Source organism: Arvicanthis niloticus, chromosome 15, assembly GCF_011762505.2.
Source record: "Arvicanthis niloticus isolate mArvNil1 chromosome 15, mArvNil1.pat.X, whole genome shotgun sequence".
Taxonomy (NCBI): domain Eukaryota; kingdom Metazoa; phylum Chordata; class Mammalia; order Rodentia; family Muridae; genus Arvicanthis; species Arvicanthis niloticus.
Window position 1 is genome coordinate 52,207,232 of NC_047672.1, and position 21,271 is coordinate 52,228,502.

Sequence of the window (21,271 nt, forward strand, 5' to 3'; positions counted from 1 at the left end):
TAAGCCCTCCACTCCCAGCTGACTGGACTGGGTCGACACTCCTCTGCCCCTATGTGGGTCACAAGTCTTGGCCTCAGTCAACTGATCCCGAAATATACCTCATGCTGTTGCATCAAGAATGGTGTCTTGTGAGTTATTGGGGTGGCCTTGAATTTCTGAGGCTTGAGGGAGGTCCTCCCTTCATGGGGGGTGGTTTTACACCATGAGGAAAAGATAGTATTTCAATACAGGAAGACAGTGCTCACCCCAAAATCCTCAAAGACAGAGCTTAACTGTATACCATGATAGAGCTAAAAAAAAAAAAAAAGGCCTGGAAATAGGCCAGCACCCCCACCCCACCTCCACAGAAGATATGAGCTCTGTGGAAGTGAAGAAAAACAAGATGAAAAATCAAAAGAAAGATGAAAATGGTGGCACATGCCTAGAATCCTGGCACTGAGGAGGGTGGGAGGGTGGAGGCAAGCTCTCTTGTATGGTGCAGAGGCTCACCTCATTCATCTTGCATCCTGAGCTTCTAGAATAGATAGAACAATACGCACCTACCACCATGCATGGCCAAATCTTATTGGGATCTATTTTTTAATCAACAGAATATCAAAGCCAAGAATTGTGGTTCATGACTGTAATTCCAGTACTTGGCTATCCAGAGGAAAACAGATCACAAAGTAAGGTAAAGGCTGGCCTAGTCTATATTGCAAGTTCCTGGCCAGCCAGGGCTACATAGTGAAATCCTATCTCAAAAAATAGGGTGTAGATAGAGCTAGCTCAGTGGGTCACAGCACTTGCTGTGTAATAAGCCTCACAACCTGAACTCAGGCCCCTGGAACCCTTGGGCAAAGCAGGATGAGCAACTCCTAGCATAACCCCAGTCCAATGGCAGAGACAAGAGACAAGGAACCAGCCCAAGCTCAAAATGCCCAGACAGGTTATCCTAGAGTTAGCATCCTACACAGCAGAATAAGAGAGACATGCTTCAAAGTGTAAAGTAAGACCTGACTCCAAAAGTTATCCCCTGACCTCCACTTATGCATTGTCATAATGCACTCCAGCATGAACAAACACACACATATACACACACACAACCAAACCACCAACAAAACCCTGGAAGACAGGGAGGTCTAAAAACTTCTGAAAGCACTAGAACTCCTCAGTACTAGTCAAACACATTTGATTAATCCCACATCCATCTTTATGAATCCTCTGCTTTCCCAGGTCTTACTCCTCTCTGTTTTTCAAGACTTTCACAAACTCCCCAAAGGTTAAGGTCAGGATTTGACGTACTCTGCATTTCTATTTGCACTATTGGTTAGGTGCCTGGGACAGAGACAGACACAGCACTGCTGCAGCGCACTAGAATCATATTTTTGGAGGAAAACTGTCACCTCAGCCTACAAGTCTTCTGAGATAATCATTAGCAAGACTTTAACCTTAGAGCAGCATCTGCAAAGTGAGCCAGGCCTGTAAGCAGCACTGCTGCCGAGTGCTGCATTGACGGACAGGAACGATGATGTCCATGTGCGCCTGGAATATGTTCCAGCCTCTCTCCCTTCTCCATTACTTTCAGTATTCTAAAGATTGTCTATAACAAGCAAATTTTGTCATTGCAAATAGGACAAAAATCATAATTGATTCTTAAAAATTCATCATTTGCTATCTGCAACATTGTTCCTGGCTAAGTTAGAAATATATCCACCTACTAGGCAGACATAGGATCTCAGAGCTCCATGGGGACTGACTTCACATCTCAAACCAATTAGCATTATTAGCATATTTAGGTATGAAATAAACATTTTAGTTCACAATTATTCAGAAAATAATCTCAAAGAAATTTGTGTTTGGGACAGATAATCTCTGTGTGAAAAAGTAAAACCATTTCTTTATGCATTTGACACAACCAATGCATAAAGGACAGTGCATTCACTTAATACTGCACATAGACCACACCCAGTAGGTGTGCCAGACACCAGACAACACAGATCTCATAGCTCTGAAGTTGAGGGATGACAGCGTGCATCATATAATTATTTGTTCATATTACTCTGAGGATTTCCTTTTAAGTAATATCACCCATGACAAAAAAGATTAAGACATAAAAATACTTTGCTTGAGTTTATTGTCTGTTTAATATCAGAAGTGAAATTTCTGTACTAAAATATAGCAGCCACTTTACTATAAAAGATATATGTATATTTATAAACATTTTCTTTTTCAAGCTTGTGCCAAAAATTTATTAAATAATGAATTTCATACTACTGACAAATACTAAACAATATGCAATTACCCTCTTCTGTGATAATTATGAAATGCACAACTATGGAAATAAAATATAAATGTAGATGAACATTTACTAATTTCTGCTGTGAGTTACAAAATAGAGCAGGGCTTTTTGTAGTTTTAATCTAAGACAAGAATTCATTAAACAGCATAAATCATTTCTGAAAGATCACCAAAAACTCTAAAAGCCCTGGCAGACTACTTTTTATGCCATCTGATGGGTAGGGCATCAATACAAATGGAAGGTGAAGGAAGGTAGTTTTTATTGTTTTTTGTTTTGTTTTCTAAGAAGAGCCAATAGGAATTGGGTGTGTACAGGACCCCAAAGGAATTAACCTCACTAGCCAAGGTGATATGTAGATAAGCCACAAAAATCAAGACTGCAGAAGAATAAAGAAAAACTACTTAAAAGGCTAAAAAGTCAAAAAATAGTAGAATATGCAGAGCAACATACCAAGATTTGTTGACTATTAAGTTCACATTCTTTAGAAGAGTCTTGTACAAAGATTAAACTTTTTAAACAAGGTTGCAGAGGTTAAGTGTGATAACTGTTGCTTTTCTCTCAAAAGCTAATAAAAACTGTGCTCCATCTTCAAAATAAACAAACAAATACATAAAACACTTTAGCTTTTCAAAGTATGGGAAACTTTTCATTGTTCTATCTTTTTGAGTTCTATTCCTCTTCTGGCCAGAAGTAGCTTGGAAACTGCCTCAGAAGGCGTTAGACAGCACATAAAGACAAAGCACAATTTGTTGGTGGCAAGTGCACCATCCCTCAAAAGGCTTCATATTTTATTAATGAACCAACCAGCCAAGGTATATCACAAAAAAAAAAAAAAAAATCAGACTACCAGTTAAACATGCCCAACTATCTAGAGAATGATGATATTTTCAACTAGATATGGCATGGTTGTGACTCTGACACTACATAAAGATGTGTACCATCTCATATGCAACTCACATGCATATGGACCTAGCTTAGTTCTTTCTCCTTGTCACCTACTCAGAGCTGTATTGGATTTTATCACCAGTTTTCATCTGAATCTGTAAGACCTTTTGGCCTCTGCTGCCATCAGTAATCACTAGAGTTTCCATTAGTGGGAAGACACACGGTAAGACAGAGTCAAGCATGCCACAGCCTCACTTTTAAAAAATGCCACATTCCAACTTAACATTTCTAACCTTTGCACTTGTAACCTGAATTGAAAGTGATGTCATGTAACTTATATATGTCAACAGAAAATGAAAACATTTAAATGAAATATACTCTCTTAACATGACTTTATGAATGTTTTAGTAAACTGGTGCCTTTAAAAAACACTTAAAAATATTTGTCAGTTGGATAATTATTCATTACAAGCTACATATACAGCATCAAGCTATAAGGAACTCCGAAAGAGTACAAGGAACCTCCAGAGACCTGCACAATGTAGGCACTGTAATTGTTCAACCAGGGGAAGTGCTCCCCCATTTGTCCAAGGTGGAATGGCAGTAGAGTTGTTATCATCATCCGTCCAGGTCTGTGATTAGCATAGTATCTGGAACAAACTATTTTCAACAGTCCCGGCTGGGGCTGCACCTTTAGAAGTCAGGGCAATCAGCTTCAATCTTTCAGAGGCGCCTCAGTGCATTAGGAAGTCCTCCAGATGGCTCGTGCTGGCTAAGGCTAATCTGACTCTGTTTTACTGACAGTCATTTTGCTCAAGAAAACTAGGGAAACAATGAAGAGTGTTAACAGCTAATTAGGAGTCTGACTGGCCCATCTCTGACATCTTTCTGTATTTACAGGAAGATGAACATCAAATGAAAAGTTATGGTATAAACATAAAGAACTTGTTATTAATGGTAACAATTTCCACAGATTCCAACTGTGCTTTAACAATGCCCAGGGAGTGATGCAAGACTGTATCACAGTGATCCTCTATAGTGAACCAGTGGTCTCTATCTACTAAATACCCTCCACTGCTTGTGTTAGGAAGACCAAAACTGTCTTTAGACATTAACAAAAGCTCCCTGTATAGCAAAATTGTCCTTAGTTGAACGCCAAGGCATTTGATGAAAAGGATTCCTACAATATTTACCACTGAGCAGAGAGAGCACTCTGGATAAAAGAAATTCCCTGAGACCTAGGAATGTGAGACTTTACCTGGGATGAAGAACAGTGTCCTTTTCTCCTCTGTGACTGCTGGCATTGCATAATAATATGTGCAGTGTGCTAGTCCTGATGATGTATGCCATCATCACCTGCTATGTGATGAGTTCCAGTCAGGGGACAAGTCAGAGGTTTTATTTAAAACAAAGCAAACTTCCCCTCTTTTTACTCATTGAAGTGGGAAACAATATTTGTTACTATGTTTGTGTTCACACATGCACACACATCAAGGTGCAGATGTGGAGCTCAGATGACAATGTTTGGGAGGTATTTCTCCTTCCACTGCATGGTACTGGAGATCAAACTGAGGCCAGCAGGCTTGGCAGCAAGCACCTTGTCTGCTGCACCACTGAGCCATCATCCAAGGCCCCAAAGCATACCTTTCTTCTGTGAAACACTGGGAGTGACACAGAGCCTAAAAAATCAAGTTATTGACTTCTGAGAAATTATAAGTTGCACTTGCAAATTATCAGCTAGGTCTCAGTTATTCACTAAGAAGATAATTTTCTGCCTTTTGGATCATATTGATCGTTCTAAGTTAATGACTCAATAATATATTTTTCTGTTTTAGAAAAATTACAAACACAACTCTACATAAATGCCAAATGCAACCCTTGTTAGTTGGGCATAGAAGACTATACAGATCACCAGAACAATAATGTCTACTCTATTTAACTGTGCAACTCTGACAGAAAAATACATCATAAAAGGATTCTAGACAACGTGAACACAAAACATCTCTCCAGTACAGCCGATCTCTCAGGTAAATGACCATGTATGGTAACAGAGGAATAAAGTCATCTGTGATAATTAGCGTGCCGATGCCCCAATTAGAACCTAAAACAGAAAAAGCTCTGTAAGTGGAGCACAGGACGTGTCTAATTTCAAGTTCAAAGAATTACACATCAGTCCTCATTTTCCAACTCATTTAGATTCCTTTTATAGTCTAAGCCATAGAAGACACAATTACTGGCTAGAAGAGCCACACATGGTCAAGGCTTATTAGCCACTGGAATTGAAGGAATCAAAGTAGTATGTATATTCTTCTGACTTCCAGGACTAGACACAGAGCAAGAAGCTGCCAACAATAGAAAGCTGCAGCACCAACCAAGTCCCTCCATCAATAAGATCATCAGAACGAGATCTACATAAGCAAGGGAAATGTGGATCCACAGACGAATAGGAAGAGGGTCTGTCTGATGATAATTTCACACAAGAAATAGATGAAAATGTAGAAAATACCTTACTAAACTCACATGAATTAAAGAGGTCGTGATCTCTTATCTGTCTGGGCTGCTAGGGAGAGCTGGGTAAAACAGGACTCAAATGGACTCAGGTACTGCAGTCTCAGGCAATTCCTTCTGAACAAGCAGCTTGTATTTTCTTTCCACATTCACTGTCTCGGTGCTCATTACCATCAAGATGCTCCACAGAGACTTAAGGACAATTTAGCCATTCCAAGAACAACTCTTGTTACTTAAAATTCTTAGGTCTTAGATTCACAAGGTCTTAGGTTCAGTGCTTTACATATATGACACTAATGCTTCTAACAATAATTTTGTAAAGCTTTGTTTTCTCTTTTGTTAATACAGAAAAGTAGAGATCTGAAGTGTTGAGTAATTTGGCTAAGACACTTAAGTAAAACATATCAGAACATAACATACTCTTGTCTACTTCAAAGTCTATGTTCCTTACTCTGTGCCATTTATTCTTTTAATAGCCAGGCCTCAGTCATACTCCCCAGCACAGACTCCTCTATTCCCTATCTCAGGAACAGTATTATGGCCCAACGAGCTTCTAGAGGCAGAATCCTAAGGATTACCTCAGATATCTTTCTAATATAGTGAATTCTCAGAAGCCATATTTGTAGTCAGTCCTTTGGGTACCCTTTTACACCATATCTGTTTGGAAAAATATAGCCAAGTGACTAATTAGATAAGTGGCAAATTATCTTGAAGTTTTTAGAAGATTATATTTCCTCAAGAGCTTGGTCTTTGTGAACAATAACATAACACTGTTAGGCTACTAAAAAGGTGATACTGTAAAATGATGGAAGATGTTTGGATTCTCACAGCTATCCTGTTCATGGTTCCTGTCCTTTGTGATATTAATAACTGAGAACTAACTGAGTCAACTCATAATGGCTCTTTTCTGTAATTTTTTTACTTAAATATTTAAGCTGCAAGATGTATATGGTCCAAATACTCATCAGTGCAAAGATGAATAGACAAAATATGGTATACTCATACAATGAGAAATATGGTATACTCATACAATGAGAAATATGGTATACTCATACAATGAGAAATATGGTATACTCATACAATGAGAAATATGGTATACTCATACAATGAGAAATATGGTATACTCATACAATGAGAAATATGGTATACTCATACAATGAGAAATATGGTATACTCATACAATGAGAAATATGGTATACTCATACAATGAGCTTTTATTCAACTTTAAGAGGAAATGCAACTCTAACACATACAACAACGACAACATAAACCTTAAAGATATTACTAAATAAAATAAGCCCGTTCAAGAGGAAAAATATTGTATTCCTGCACTTGCATAAGACACCTAAGAGTAGCTATATCATTACAGGTAGAAAGTAAAGATGCTAAGGAGTGACTGAGTTATGGTCACAGAATTCAAGTTTTGGAAGATGAATTCTGATGATGGAAACAGTGGTGGCTATAGTAGCATAACAGTATGAACTTACAGAATACACTTAACTGCAGGGTTAAAAAGAGTTAAGCAGTAACTTTTATATTATATATATTTTAGCAAAATTAGTAAATAAAGAAGTGATGTTCCTTGTACCCAAGCACATTCACTAGGCTATTCCGACCCATTCGCCACTGTGAACTCCCAATGTTTCTCCTAAAATATGAAACTCGCCATTACACTCTTCTCCCACCCTCATCAAGCTGATTCTTTCACATCGCATTTAAGTAAGACATTCCCAGATACCACTTCAAATCACTTCTACCCCTTACGACATGTCACTGCTGCTATACATTAAAGCTTTGGTTAGCGTATAGTTAAATTTGTTGTCTTCAGCAACTAGGATTCCCCCATAAGCTCTCTTAAGTCACACTAATGGGATGAAAACACCAGGCATGCAGTTCTTACTCTTAGCCAAAAATAACACTGGTGCATAGATATTTCTGGTAACATGAAAAATCAGATGTCCAGAAAAATTGTATCTTGGTACAATCTATATAAAAACACTGAGATATGTTAATACCATTTTAAAATGCATGCCCGAACCATTAAGAGATAAGGAAATTCTACTGAGGCCAGAATGAAGAAAGGGCTAAAAATCTATGGAGGATATCCAAGTACTAACAACTGGTATCCTTCTCATGACCAATACCGGCTTCTGATGGATACAAGCCTTGGTTTTAATGAACCATGTCCCACAGTGAACAGGCACAAAGCCTGAGGCCAAACATTGTGCAAAGAAGAAAACAAATCTTTTCTTGAGAAACACACCCTGAAACCAAACCACAGAAATCAACTTCAAAAATTTCCATAAAACACGAATCTATAATTTTAAATTACCAAACAAAAAGAAAAAAAGTGCCAGAGCAAGAAACTGTCAGTTTACCAAGAAGGACTGTGGGTATCACAAATAGCATATAAAGATCTACCCTAAATCTGAAATGCATGAAAAGTTAAACCTAGGACCAAAGCATGAGAGGCGATCAGAATCTCAGAATAGAATGATCATTTCTCATAATAAAGGTTATATATGACAAATCTATAGCCAATATTGTATTAGGTGAGGAAAACTCAAAAAGAATTTCCACCCCCTCTCCCCCCAAATTAGGAACAAGACAAGGGTATCTACTTTGTTCACTCTCAGTATACAAAATACAGTACTGGATTAGCTAGAGCAGTATGGCAAAAGAAACAAGAAAGTTACAAATAAGAAAAGAAGAAGTAAAATCATCCATACTTGTTCCTGTTATGATTCTCTAAGAGATCCTGAAGATTCAATCAGGAAACACTGAGAAGTATAAACATATTCAGTAAAGGTCAGGATACAAAATCAACATATGAAAATTATAGCCTTCCTCTATAACAATGATAAGCCTACAAGGAACAAAACCAGAAAAACATCATTTATAACAGCAAAGCAAGCAACCCATCAACCTACCAATCGATCTTGGAATAAGCCTCACTGATGATGTCGAGGATCTGAGTACTGAAAACCTGAAAACACTGAAGAATGAAATTAAGGATAGAAGTGTGAGTGAGGTTCCTGAAAAGAAGCTGTGTCTGGCTTTATCAAAAACTCCTGGAAGGATTCTATGTGTGCAGAGGCTGATAGATTTACTGGGACTTAAGAACTATAAAAGATTAGAATTTTTGTAGGTTTAGAGACTAATTACTTATCTTGGACTAGTTTTAGCCTTCTGGAAGAGCCATGCCTTGTCCCACTCTGCATCTGAACTAACGCCTCGTGGTAATAAATAAAAACCTTTTAAAAATCTATTAACTTAGCAGAACACTAACTTCGGCTAATCCAAGAGCTAAGAATGTCACCAGACAACATCTTAGGCTTATAAATCTTTTTGTAGTCACCAATGTATTCTAAAGTTGCCCTTAAAGTTGATTTATATCTTTTATTAGTCTGTAAAACTATAAAAACTCTGTGAAACTGCTGCTATGGTGGAACATGTAATCAGGAGTGGCCTCCATATGTGTTCCTGGACCATGATCACCCTTATTGACTCCAGAATAAACTAAGTCTTGTTCTCTTTAAGATGAGAACTGTGGTTTTCAGGTCCACAAGTAAACTTCCCAGGTTCATGAACTAGAGGAATTAACAGCGTGGAAACGGTTATCCACCCTAAAAGCTATCTGCAGACTCTATATAATATGTGGGAAAATTCCAGCAACATTCTTCCCAGAAATGGAAAAACAACCTTAAAATCCACATATAAGCCCAAATGACCCTATATGGCCAAAGCCATATGAACAAAAAGAATACTGCTCTGTAACAGATTTCAAGTTACATCACAGATCCATGGTAATGAAAAAGGCACGGTATTTACACAAAAAGACACACATACAAAATAGCAGATCAATGCAACTATGGACATCTGAGTTTTAGCAAATATGTCAAAAACACACGCTGGAGAAAAGCTGGCATCTTCACCAACGGTGGCAGGGAGTCTGGGTATCTACATGTAGAAGAATGAAACTCGAACCTTATATCCCACATGGCACAAAAAGTAAATGCCAACCAGATCAGGGGCCTCAACCCAAGACCTGATACTGTAAAACCACTAAAGAAAAAAGTAGAGAGTTCATTTCAAGATAAAAGCATAGTAGAGATTTTCAGAATAGAATTTCTATCACTAAGGAGATGAAACCAATAAACAACAAATGGGACTCTTGAGGAAAAAAGTGTTTTGTATAGTAAACTGTCAAGTGAATGAAGAGACGGCTACGAAGGGGGAAAAAAATCTTTGCTAGTTATATATCCAACACAGAATTAGTATTTAGAATATACAAACAATTCAAGAAAACAACCCAAATCAAGGGGGCGCTATGGAACTGAACATAGCATTTCCAAAAGAATAAATACAAGTGGCTAATAAATATTTTGAAAGGTGTTCAACATTATTAGAGAAAATGGAAATTAAAACTATCTTGAGATACCATCTCACTCCAGTCAAAACAGCTGCCATCAAGAAAACTCGGGAGAGGATGCCAGGAAAGGTAAACACTTATCTATTGATGGTAGGAATGTAAATTACTGAAGTCACTATTAAGTGTCTTTGATAGCTTTATGTCAACTTGACACAAAGCTAGAGTCATCTAGGACAGGATCTTAATTGAAAAAAAAAATGCCTTCATAAGATTGGACTATAAACAAGCCCTCAGAGCACTTTCTTAATAAATACTTGATATGGGAGGGCCCAGCCCACTGTGTATAAGGCACTTTTGGGCTGGTGGTCCTGGGTTCTGTAGGAAAGCAGGCTGAGCAAGCCATGAGGAGCAAGCCAGTAAGTAAAAGTCCTCCACGGCTTCGCATCAGTTCCTACTTCCAGAAGCGTGGTTTGAGATTTTGTCTTGGCTTTCCTCAATGGACTATGATTCAGGATATATAAGCCAAATAAACCTTTTCAGTAAACTTTGGTTTTGGCCAGGATGTTTCATTCTAGCAGCAGAAAAGTAAGTAAGACAGGAAGTCACTGTATAGGTCTCTGAGAAAGCTGAAAAGAAAACTACCATATGATTTAGCTATATCACTCCTGGGCTTAAAAATATTCAATAGCCTATTCCAGAGATACTCTGATATCCATGTTCATTACTACTCGATTGACAACGGCTAGGAAATGCAGCCATCCAGAATGCCCAGCAACTGAGGAACAAATAATGAAAATGTATACATATACACAATGGGGTTTTATTCATCCGTACAGAAAAAAATAGGATTATAAAATTTACAAGAAAATTAACAAACTGGAAAGCATTATTATACTAAATGAGGTAACACAGGCTTAGACAGACAAACGCTATGTATTCTCTCTCATATCCGGATCCTAGGTTTAAGATTTTAGATTTATGTGCTTAATTTGTGGTGTCTTTAGAGATCAGGAAGCTACAAAAGGCCAAAGATGGATATAGAGATATTTTAAGGAGCTGTAGGGATAGTAGAACATGTGTGCTATAAAAGTAGTTTGTTGGAGGAGAATACTGGGAGTGAGAGGCTTAAGTGGAGATGGGAACGGGAGGTTGGGGAAAGCAGGGGGACTAAGCAAGACTAAGGATGTATGAAGAGGTCTCAGGAAACCTATTACTTTGTAAGCTAATTGAAAAGTGTAACTGGTTTTAAAAGGAGTTTAAATGAAGGTACCCTGCATGAGTGAAGAATGCTTTCCCTAAAGGCATGAGTTACTAAACAGAACTCTCAGGGCTGGAAGAATGTGACATATCTCCCTAGGAGTTATTCAAAAGGATGGCCCAGAGGCAACCAAACAACACAACTTACTATCATGCTCCTAGTTGTCCACCATAACAAGAGGGTAAGAACCTACAGCTGAAGACAGGGTACCATTCCCTTGCAGCACACAGAGAAAGCAAGCTGAAACTGAACCAGTAACTTACTTCTTCCTGGTTAGTTTTCACTGAGCTAAAGGGTGCTATGCACCAGGGTAGAAAAAGCAGTTGGTGGACCCTGGATGCTTCTTCAATACCGACTTGCCAGTACCCAAAGGAAACGCAGCCCACAACTAATGAAATTCTTTAAACTTGTTTTAAAAACAACAGAATTAAGACAAACATGTTAAATGCTACATAAACTCTAGGGAGCGCTAACAATCATTTAAATAGGGTAGATTGGATTTCACTCTTAAATTGACAAAACAGATCTTTGCATTTTATTACTTATGGCAGCAACGGCAGGACTACATTGGAATTCCAATTAGGACCCTGAATTTGAAGGCTAATAAGTCTATGGCTTCAGAAAAATCCAGACACTGTTCCACATAATTATGAGACCCAATTAAAATTATATTCTAATTTCTGCAACCTCTTTTGAAGGTATTTTTATGTGCATTCATTTTGAAATTTCCCAGTACCAATCCCTTGCTGGTGAAATCACTAAAATCAACAGCCACCCAGCTTCCCAGTCATTCTATGAACCAGGAACACATCCGACAATTCTCTTAAAATCTTAGAATACATTGTCTTTCAGACAGCCGGCTCAAAGTACTTCGGGGAACTAGATATAATATTACAACCCCAAATTAGAGTTAGCTAGGGCCTTGCAAAGCAGTCAACCCCTCATTTGCAGAAAGAGAAAATGTGACGCCAGTGGAGGAGCAATAGCTTGGGTCCGACAGCTGGTGAAGCCTGTATCCTCTAGTCCTGCCCAGTGGTCCTCCTCTACCGGAGTCCCAAGGCACGCTCGCACCCAGTAGGTGAGGATATGGACACTTCCATATCGCCCTGGCTAGCAAAGGTCCAAGGTAAAGAAAGCGGCAGCACTTCTTGCTGCCGGTGGGTAAAGAAGGCAGGTACGTTACACAGAGTGCTATAGAAAATGAACCTGGGTCTCCTAGCAACAACCTCTTGAGGGAGGAGATAAAGACTGCTGATGATTTCCTTCAGGTAGAACTCGCTCAAAAACTTAAAAAAACCCAAACCCCAGGTTAGGCACGCACCCGCGCCACCCACGTAAAAGCTGGTAACTGTCACCGCCCGCACCGCGGCATTCCCGGACCAGGCGCCCGACTCCGCCCCCTACCCCGACGGTTCAGCTCTCTGGAGGAGAGAGGCATGAAGATCCAGACACCTCCCGCAGGAAAGCTACCTGAGACTCCGCCGCAGCCCGCAGCTTGCCACCCGCCACGGTCCTTCAGCCTACTTCCGGGGTCAAGTCGACGTTCGGCCGCTCCAGATCCTGGGTCCCAAGCGTCAGCCCCCGCCTCTCTAAGTCCCGCCTCCACTGACCACTGTGTTTTAGCCCCAGCAACTTCCGGAACGCCGCGCGTCACTAGGCAGTAGACCAGTACTTCCGGAAGCATTGAGCCCCCTCCGCTAGCCCCGTGGGAGAGAACTAGATACTCCTGTGGATTTGATTGGTGGAGCTGGAGAGCATGTCGCCTCTGATTGGTGTTCGGGAAATCTGCCCGGGTTGGCGCGGCCGCTGGCCGGGTGTCAATCATATTCCGCTTTCCTGCGGGTTGTGAGTGTTGGCGGCAGAATCATGGTGGACATAATGGAACTCCCCAAAGCGCGCGTCAACGCCAGCATGTTAACACAGTATATCGACCGGCCCGTGTGCTTCCTGGGGAGGCTGGAAAAGGTGCGTGTGGGTTCGGGCGAGAGGACGGGGCCACTCGGGAATGGCTGCGGAGTAGGGAGCGGAGGTTGGGAGCAGGTAACTTTTAAGCAGCATTGCCCTCCAGCTTGCTTTAGTTTTCACAAGAAGAGCTTTTCCACTTCTAAGCCATTGCAGCTCCATTTTGGTGCCGCTTCTTTTATGTCGCAAAAACTGTTTCGAATGATCTTTTAGTTCCAAGCGCTCCCCAGCCCCCCGTTTCTGTATGTACCAGAAAGGTATTTACAAACCTGGCTCCTCTGTCTGTTGTCCTAGTTTTTGGTTTAGCGAGACTTAGCTGATGAATCTTCTTGTTTCCCTTTCTTTTGCAACCGTCTCTATTTATGGATCCCGTTTTTCCACTTTGCAGTCTTTTCTCTATGAAACATTTCTTGGTAGCCCCTCCCATATTCTATAGACACCTTGTGTCTAGCCCAGTCTTAAACCGCAGCCTGGTCCTAACTGTTGGTAAGAAATAAGCTCAAAGTCCCAGAAATTGAGAACGCCGAGTGAAAGAGAGTCATTTGTAAGGATTTATTTGCTAGGTCATTTCAGTCTCACGTTTCCTAAGTGAAAGGAATTTCTAACTTCACGGGGTAGGCTGACAGAGCTAACTGAAATGCCCAAGAGTCACGTCAAGTGGCAGAACTCAATTTCAAGGGAAGTCGTCCTCAGATCTGGCAACCAGTTCTTTTAGATCATCGTTCTTAATTTTAAAAGAAGGTATTCTGTGAGATGTACTAAATCATGAATGTTGGCAGAATTCCATTAGGTAGTGAAAGCCTCCTTTAGTTTTAGTGTACAAGTTGCCAAATTTTGCAAATAAAAGAAGCCACACAAACCACTGATTCATTGTTTACTAGAAATTCAAAATCGTCAGTTCTGGTAACAAGATTATAACTTGAACTAAAGAAACCGTCCAAAAACCTATTACTTTATGTTCAACCAAATAAAACTTCAATGAATCTTTTAAATATTTCATTTCTGTAGATTCTGTTTTCTAAACCTATGGCTTTTTGTATTGGTTTCCTTTTTTAGATTCATCCCACTGGAAAAATGTTTATCCTTTCAGATGGAGAAGGAAAAAATGGAACCATTGAATTGATGGAGCCAGTATGTGATATGCTTTCCTATTTAATTTTTGGGTTTCTTATTATTTCTGATTTAAGGGATGGAAACGTGAAGGTTGCACTTGTATAGCTTTAAAAAGCAAAGTTATGCTCGCAGATTCTGTCTTATTTCCATTTCTAACCTTTAGTGATTCTTAGGGCTCCAACTTTTCTGAAAGTGTCCCTTAAGTATTGATTGGATAACAATTTTTATTTTTTAAAAAAAAAAAACAAAAAAATACATATGAAAATCTTTTTTTTTTCAAACTACTTTTTCTATAATCACAAGACTGGCCTTCAGGAGCTGGCCCCAGGTGTTCCTCCTGATTCATGTTAAGTGGCATTGCTGGTCAGTTTTATTTTCTATTTTAAATATTCACATATTTATATATGTATATATTTGAAAAACCTATTACTTCATGCATATTTTTATATTTTTAAAATTTTTAAAAATCTATGTTTAATGTGCTTAAAACATCTTTGTAATCTCTTATGAAGATAAATCCATATACTGTTTGGTTACTCTATATACGACATGTGTTATAAGATTTATACACAGTTCTTCTCAGTGACTGTCTAAACAACTACGTGTTTGCTAACAGGAAATCTGAACATCCTCAGTGTCTTTAAAAGACTTTGCCTTCAACTTAAATGTATAACTGTATCTTAAGAACTGAAACCACTACTAAAGAAAACAAGACTCATATCACCCTTGTCTGTTACATATGCCAACATTTTTGACAAGCTAGATTTCCAGTTATGTTGGTTAAATGTAAAGTTTCTTTTTGCAACGAAAAAATTAGTAAACTGTGAGTGAATCTAAAAACGGAGTAAATCGTGTAACAGCTTCCAAGCTCATTATCAGCTAAAAAGGTAAATATTCCTAATTGATATTTTGTTCCACGTTTAGCTTGATGAAGAAATCTCTGGAATCATAGAAGTCGTTGGAAAAGTCACAACCAAGGCAACCATCCTGTGTGCATCTTATGTCCAGTTTAAGGAAGATTGTAACCGCTTTGGTAAGTAGAGCATCGTTCTATTTAGCAGTCTCATAGAAATAGGAGAAAACTTTTATTATTTAGTGGGTTTTGGTCTTATATCTCAGTCCTGGTATATTTTCAATTTCTATAAAATGAGAAGGCACCTTGTAAATTAGTCATTTCTTACGTGTAGAGAAAACAGTAAGTTCCACTAGTTATAGGACAAAAACGGCTTAAAATATGATAAAAATTAATATTTTAATATATGAGTTGGAAACTAGACAGTATAGTAACACTGAAATTATGACCCCAGCAGAAAAATGACTGTATAATGGTTTATCATCTCTCCATTCTTTGGTAGTACCACAGTTAAATAAACATGGATTGTGAAAATAAGTCGACTTCTGAAAAGGAGAGAAATACATAGAAATGCTTCAGGTAACAGTTGATATTGCGGATTCCACTGTCGATTAAGTGTTTGCTTAAATGTTTCTTTCAGATCTTGAACTTTACAATGAAGCTGTGAAAATTATCAATGAGTTTCCTCAGTTTTTTCCTTTAGGGCTTACACAACATGAATGAGCTTCTTGAATTTCTTAAGATTGCCCTTGAGCTACATTGAAGGCTATTAAAGAAGACTCCTTCAGTTTAAGGGAGAGATACGTATAGTTCCTAATATTTAATTTGCTCTTTTTTTATATATATATATATTTTTTTCTTTGTAAATCTAGTATGATAGTTTACGACTAAGTCTTTTTATAAATTTTTTAAAATTGATACTTCAATATATGGTCTGAATAATAAAAATCAAAATATGATTTGTCATTGTTTTTATTTTCCAGTCTCAAACTTGAGTTTTGTAACTATGAGGTTTGTACTTCTATCTACCAAGCAGAAGCCTGAGCCAGCCGTGCTACAGATTTTCTTACCATGTTCCGTGCTGATTAGTCCTTAGGAGGTTATTTAGAGAGGGCTTTTGGTGAATGAAAAGAACAGGCATATATCTGTCAAGTTTCTTCATTTTGGATTTTAAAATGTGTATATACCAGTGACAAACATCGTTTGTGATCATTGTGATATGTGATCATTGATTGGGTTGGCAGAATCTTTGACTTTTTCTTCATGCCTTTAGTCTTGTTACTATTCTTCGTATGGAATTCTCATCTACCATTTTTAGGTCCTGAATATTGGAATGTCTCTCACAGATCAAACTATTTTGAGAAATTCTGGAGACATTAGATTTGGCCGAGTTAAAGGAAATACATCACTGGAGGGTTGCTTTTCAAGGTTCTAGTGGGTCTCTGATGCCTTCCTCACTCTACTGTGTCTTTGCCACCATGTTATGAATTTCTCTTTTCTCCCATTCCCTGACATCTGTAAGGTACTAAGCCCTCTGAAAGCATGAATAAGCCATCCTTTTAAATTGTGAATATCAGGTGTTTTGTCACAATGATAAGACTAATTCATATACAACGTATACACAAATGGTACCAGGGAAGTAGGGCAATTACTGTGATAAATCTGTGTGGTTCTTAAATCTTAAGAATGGATGGGGGAAGAATTCGCAAGGGTTTGGAGAAGTGATTAGAGAAGTCCTAGAACATTGTGAGCAGAGTTTAATGATGTAATGCATGTATAATGGCTGGAACTTGAAAGACCAAAATGCTGATAGAAATAAAGACTACTCATAAGATTTCAGGTAGATTTGAGACTGTTGGGAATTAGACTGGAAAAACATTCTGGGAAAGGATTTGTCTAGATTTTTGTCTATGTCCTGAGACTAAATGAGGTTAAATTCAAAATGAAGACATTAATTTGGAGGAGAAAATTTCTAGACAGACTAAGATTCAGACTATGACATGTTCATTGCACATCTTCTACCTGGGTTTACAGTAAGAACTAGAGTAAAAGTGATGTTGAAACTGAAGTTTGGCTAGAAGGGAATGTTTCATGTGGACACAAAGAGAGTTTTGTAGTTGTTCTGAGCTTAGTACTATGAAGGAAAAAAAAAAGCAAATGCTTTTCCTTGGCATACTGGGAGAGAGAGTAGAGCATCACAGAATAAGTTTCTGACTTGTTGGGAAGATTTTACATTAAGAATGGAGCTCCACGGAATGTTGCAGGCACAGCTTTAAGGGGTATGTGTGTGTGTGTGTGTGTGTGTGTGTGTCTTGTGTCTGTGTGTGTGTTTGTGTGTTCACCTACTCAGGCACTCTTTAGTCAGTGCAGAAGTGGCCTGGCTGGGTCTGGCTCCTGCCCAGGCTGAGAGCAGATCTTGGCATCATCCGTACAGTGCTTGTTTTTTCAGGCATGTAAAACACAAGAGTTGCAGGGCTATGAAGGCTTCTACCCATATGTCAAGGGAAGGACTGGAAGTTTAGATGGTGTTTGAGAGTCAGAGCCCCTACAGATAGCATCAGGGTGATACATGAACTGAGGGCTTTGAAACTCAAGCTGTAGTGGAAACTCAAGGGTGTTAAAGATGCCAGAAACAAGCAAGGTATCTGCAGAGGAAATAGAGCTAAGAGAGGTCACATGGGCCACAATGGGCAAGGTGTTCAGAGCAGGATTGCCCAGACCTGTTAGCACTCACATGTCACAGATGACGTACCTAGAACTATAAGAATTTAACTTTTGCCATGGTGGATTTTAGTCTTTGATCCCATTCTTGGCTGTTCTGAACTTTGTGTTATTGTGTATTGGAAATTTGTAACCTGTTTTTCATTTTATAGGGGCCCACTACTAAGAGTTTAAATCTCGGTAGAAATTTGAATTTATAATTTTCAATACTGGTGGCCTATAGGAGGTGGCATATTTGCACTGTGAAATGCTCATGACTCTTTGATGCCCACATGTGTAAGGTATCTTTTGAATATGAAATTGGCCTACAGGTTTATGTAAGCATTTGATCTCTACTTAGGGCTTTATTTTGGAAAGTTGTAGACAAAGTAGATTCCTAGGGGCACAGCTTTGAAGGGAATAACCTGGCTTCTGGTCCTGCCTTCTCTTTGCTTCTTATCTGCCATGATGTTAACAGTCTTCTCAAGTTCCTGCTACTATAATGTTCTGCCTCACCATAGGTCCAAAGACATGGAGCCAAGTGACCATGAGCTGAACTTTCTAAGACCGTGAGCAAAAATGCATGAGCAGGCGGGACTTCCAATCCCAGTCAGGGATTTCCCAAAGAGACCAAAGAGAGAGGCAAGGAAGAGGTGTGTGTGGAAAGACCATTAGGAGGGCCTAGGAGGAATGGCCATGAGGATACACACAGAGCAGAGCAAGCCTGAGCAAGACTCAGATTACAGGTAAAAGACCCCATGGCTGGGAAATAGACAAGCTAGCACAGTAAGGTTAGAATAGATGATAATGTACGCAGTTATAGGGCTTGAAGCATTTTAATAACTTAATTAGGTCTCCATGTCATTTATTCGGGTGCTAAAATGGGCTAGAGCTGGCACAGAAATGTCCCACATTACGTGTGCCAACTGTAAAAGTAATTTGGGGGGCTTTGCCCTGTTTGCTCCCAACCAACCTTTTTTGGTCTCTTTAGGACCTCCTGACTGGGATTAGAAGTGCAGCCTTCCTTCCCTCCTCTCCCCAGTTATTGGCTGAACCAGCTCTTTGTTAACCAATCAGAGGTGATGGAAAACAATTTTTACATGAGACCAGAGAGTCTTGACTATGCCAACATCCAGGCCAGATATCTAGGCATAGAAATCCGCATCTGTATACACAGTTGTTCTAGATGCAGATCCGCAAGGAAGCAGCTATTGAAGTAGTCAGTGCAGGTGGACCTAGCAAGATGCTGGAATAAATATGTCTCAGCATCCTTCTCAGCATCCTCAAGGGAGAATCTTGTCAGGGCTACTTTAAATTAACTGATATCTGGTTGTTTTTCTCTGTGACCATATAAGTTTTCAAAGGTAATATACATTTCTGCATTAACACATATGGAATGTGCAGCGTACACAAACCAGTTAAAGATGGTACTCTGCTCTTTGAGCAGGTAAAGCATCTGTCTTTATAAGTTAGTTTGGATTGTATAATTAAACTGTAATATAAATTTTCACTCACGCCATCTGAAAGGATGGATGGTAAGTCCTGAGGATTTTGTGACTAACATTCATTGGCTATGCTTAGGTAAGGTTGGAGACATTTTCATGTTTCAGCCAGTCTGAGCTGTCCCAATGTAGAGGGATCAGCAATATATGTTACCCATTTTGTTGACCTTTTGTTTTTTTTTTTTTTTTGTTCCTTTTATTGAATTATTTTCTTTATTTACATTTTAAGTATTATCCCCTTTCTAGGTCTCCCCTCCAGAAACCCTCCTATCCCATCCCCTCTCCTCTGCCTCTCTATAAGGGTGCTTCCCAACCCATCCACCCACTCCTTCCCATCTTCCAGCATTCTCCTGCACTGGGGCATCAAACTCCCTCAGGCCCAAGAGCTGTTCTTCCCACTGATGTCCAACAAGGCCATCCTCTGCCACATATGTAGCCAGAGCCATGGGTCCCTCCATGTCTACTATTTGGTTGGTGGTCCAATCCCCAGGAGCTCTGGGGGTCTGGCCAGTTGACACTGTTGCTCCCCCACATGGGACTGCAAACCCCGTCAGCTCCTTCAGTCCCTTCTCCAACTCCTCCATCAGGGACTCCACACTCAGTCCAATAGTTGGCTTCAAGCATCCCTTCTGTATTTGTCAGGCTCTGGCAGAGCCTCTCAGGACACAGCCATATCAGGCTCCCAACATCAAGTACTTCCTAGCATCTGCAATAGCATCAGGGTTTGGTGACTGTATATGGGATAGATCTCTAGGTGGGGAAGTCTCTGGATGGCCTTTCCTTCAGTCTCTGCTCCACACTTTGCCTCCATATTTCCTCCTGTGAGTATTTTGTTTCCCCCTTCTAAGAAGCACTGAATCACCCACACTTTGTTCTTCCTTCTTCTTGAGCTTTGTCACTACCCACGTCCAACCTCGGAATAAGGCAACGGCAACCGTGTTCTTCTTCAAGCGGTTTATTCAGCTATCCCTGTACAGCACCCTTCCTCTCTCTTTCTCTTCTCTCATCCTTGTCTTGTCTTTTCCCCTTCCCCATCTCCCGCAGCCCCTTATATGCATTGCCTTGATCCTATCAGCAGCTGCCACGAAGTCACTAATTGGCCACTCTCAATCACTCGAGGTGGGGTGATTGGGTAACCACACCTCGCAGCACATACAACTCCATATATGGAGTTGTCTTTTCTCTCAAGCAATGCCTATGCCAAGTGCCACTTTGTAATGGTGAGAGTAGAGCCTCTTCCCACAGAGCTTCATAAGGCCTGTGAATTGTTTTTTGGGTATTCCAAATTTTTGAGCTAATACTTATCAGTGAGTGCATCCCGTGTGTGTTCTTTTGTGACTGGGTTACCTCAATCAGGATGATATTTTCAAGTTCCATCCATTTGCATATGAATTTCATGAATTAATTGTTTTTAATAGCTGAGTAGTACTCCATCATGTAAATGTACCACATTTTCTGTATCCATTCCTGTTGGAGGACATCTGGGTTCTTTCCAACTTCTGTCTATTATAAATATGGCTGCTATGAACATAGTGGAGCATGTGTCCTTATTACATGTTGGAGCATCTTCTGGGTATACGCTTTCTTGATTTCTTGCCCTCTGCAGCCAAGATCTTCAGGGGATGTCTTACCCAGTCAAATCTGATTTTTATTAATTTGGATGGAATCCATAGCTTTTCTTCTGTTGAAACAAAGACAAAGTCTCTTCCCCATAACAATATTACTTCCATTGGGAAGTTTTATATATGTGTGTGTGTATATATAAATATATATATGTGTACATATATATGCATGCTGATCTGTTCATACGTCCTTTAAAAGAATCTAGTATAATTTCACAG

General features: G+C 39.4%; 2 protein-coding genes across 3 annotated transcripts in view; one reads left to right on the forward strand and one right to left on the reverse strand.

Moving 5' to 3' along the window:
* The window catches only part of Umad1 (UBAP1-MVB12-associated (UMA) domain containing 1), a 157,168-nt gene extending 144,218 nt beyond the window's left edge, over window positions 1–12,950 (reverse strand). Inside the window, exon 1 of the mRNA XM_034518898.2 lies at window positions 12,771–12,950. The gene's annotated coding sequence lies outside the window, so the exon portion shown is untranslated. The remainder of the gene's footprint in view (window positions 1–12,770) is intronic.
* A 134-nt stretch (window positions 12,951–13,084) lies between these two features.
* Window positions 13,085–16,187, forward strand: Rpa3 (replication protein A3). 2 transcript variants are annotated; one of them, XM_076913702.1, is made up of 4 exons: window positions 13,085–13,265; window positions 14,319–14,393; window positions 15,300–15,408; window positions 15,731–15,969. In XM_076913702.1, exons 1-4 carry the CDS (start codon window positions 13,167–13,169, stop codon window positions 15,757–15,759), a joined length of 312 nt encoding a protein of 103 aa, XP_076769817.1. In that variant the 5' UTR covers window positions 13,085–13,166; the 3' UTR covers window positions 15,760–15,969. The 2 variants fall into 2 exon arrangements, with proteins under 2 accessions (XP_076769817.1, XP_034375199.1); XM_034519308.2 differs by having other exon boundaries at window positions 13,105–13,265; window positions 15,869–16,187.
* Window positions 16,188–21,271: the final 5,084 nt, after the last annotated feature.

Coding starts and splice junctions, on each gene's coding strand:
- Rpa3 (XM_034519308.2), top strand. CDS start 13,167: ATGGTGGACATAATGGAACTCCCCAAAGCGCGCGTCAACGCCAGCATG. Junction 13,266..14,318: donor TCCTGGGGAGGCTGGAAAAG/GTGCGTGTGGGT, acceptor TTCCTTTTTTAG/ATTCATCCCACTGGAAAAAT. Junction 14,394..15,299: donor CCATTGAATTGATGGAGCCA/GTATGTGATATG, acceptor TTCCACGTTTAG/CTTGATGAAGAAATCTCTGG.